Source organism: Panthera pardus, unplaced genomic scaffold (assembly GCF_024362965.1).
Source record: "Panthera pardus isolate Hobbes unplaced genomic scaffold, ASM2436296v1 HiC_scaffold_8, whole genome shotgun sequence".
Taxonomy (NCBI): Eukaryota; Metazoa; Chordata; class Mammalia; order Carnivora; family Felidae; genus Panthera; species Panthera pardus.
Window position 1 is genome coordinate 5950631 of NW_026527013.1, and position 952 is coordinate 5951582.

The window sequence follows — 952 nt, forward strand, 5'->3', positions numbered from 1 at the left end:
ATCTGGATGTGGTCACAGTCGCTTGGATTAAGGGGAGCCCGGCTCCTAGAGTAGGTGACGGTGACACGGGCTCCGAGGATCACGGTGAGGGGGCGGGTCATCAGATGGGGAGGCCTTGCCCTAGGGCCGGGTGACTAGGCTCATAGGCCCCGTAAGGGGGATCCCCCTAGGTTGGGGGAGGGCCGCCCGGGAGCCCGCCGGCCCCACGCCCCCCTGGGTCACCGTGACCCTCTCTCAGCGAGCCGACAGCAGGGGGTATAGGGTGGAGAGAAGGAGGAGCAAGAGCGCCCCGGAAGCGAGGGCGGGGCCTGACGGCGGGGGCGGGGCTTCCCGCGGCGCGCGCCCCGCCCGCCCGCCCCCTCCCCCACGCCGCCGTGCTTACTGGGCCTGGGCCGCTGGGGGCTGATATCCAGGTTGAGGTCGATCCTCCGCCGGGCCTCGCGGTTCTCCTGCTTCAGCTTTGCTTCCAGGCGGGACAGCTTCTGCTCCAGGGAGGACGCCGCCATCTTCCCCGCCGCCGCCGCGCACCGCCCGGCCGCCCGTCAGTCCGGCAGACAAACACCGCACTGCGCCTGCGCTTGGATGACCCCGCCGAGCCGCCGTCTCTCCCTGCACGGCGCATGTCCGCGGCGCGCACTCGCCCATCCCTCGTGCTAACCTCCGCGCATGCGTGCTTCTTCCCGGCCGGAGAGATGACGCCACCTAGAGTTCGCGTCGGGCAACGTGCAAAGCCGCTCATCGTGATGCGCATGCGCGGAGTCGGAGCCCTTTCTCGAGAGGCACTGTGTTGAAATCCATTCACGGTTCTGCAGACCGCGGCAGGCGGGGAAAGCGGCGCGCCTGCGTGCAGGGGGGTAGACGCAATCCCGCGCTTTGCCTTTGCTGCGCATGCGCAACCTTGGCTCTTTCCGCGGCCGCTGTTGCTGGGAGTAGCTCTTGCTATGTGTCCTCA

General features: G+C 69.1%; 1 protein-coding gene across 2 annotated transcripts in view; it reads right to left on the reverse strand.

Annotated features, from left to right (window-relative positions):
• The window catches only part of MAP2K7 (mitogen-activated protein kinase kinase 7), a 9720-nt gene extending 9127 nt beyond the window's left edge, over positions 1-593 (reverse strand). The window contains exon 1 of one of the 2 annotated variants that reach the window (XM_019427925.2): positions 383-593. In XM_019427925.2, coding sequence (XP_019283470.1) covers positions 383-506 — 124 coding nt within the window. In that variant the 5' untranslated portion in view covers positions 507-593. The remainder of the gene's footprint in view (positions 1-382) is intronic. The other variant, XM_019427926.2, reaches the window with a different exon arrangement.
• Between the last annotated feature and the right edge of the window lie 359 nt (positions 594-952).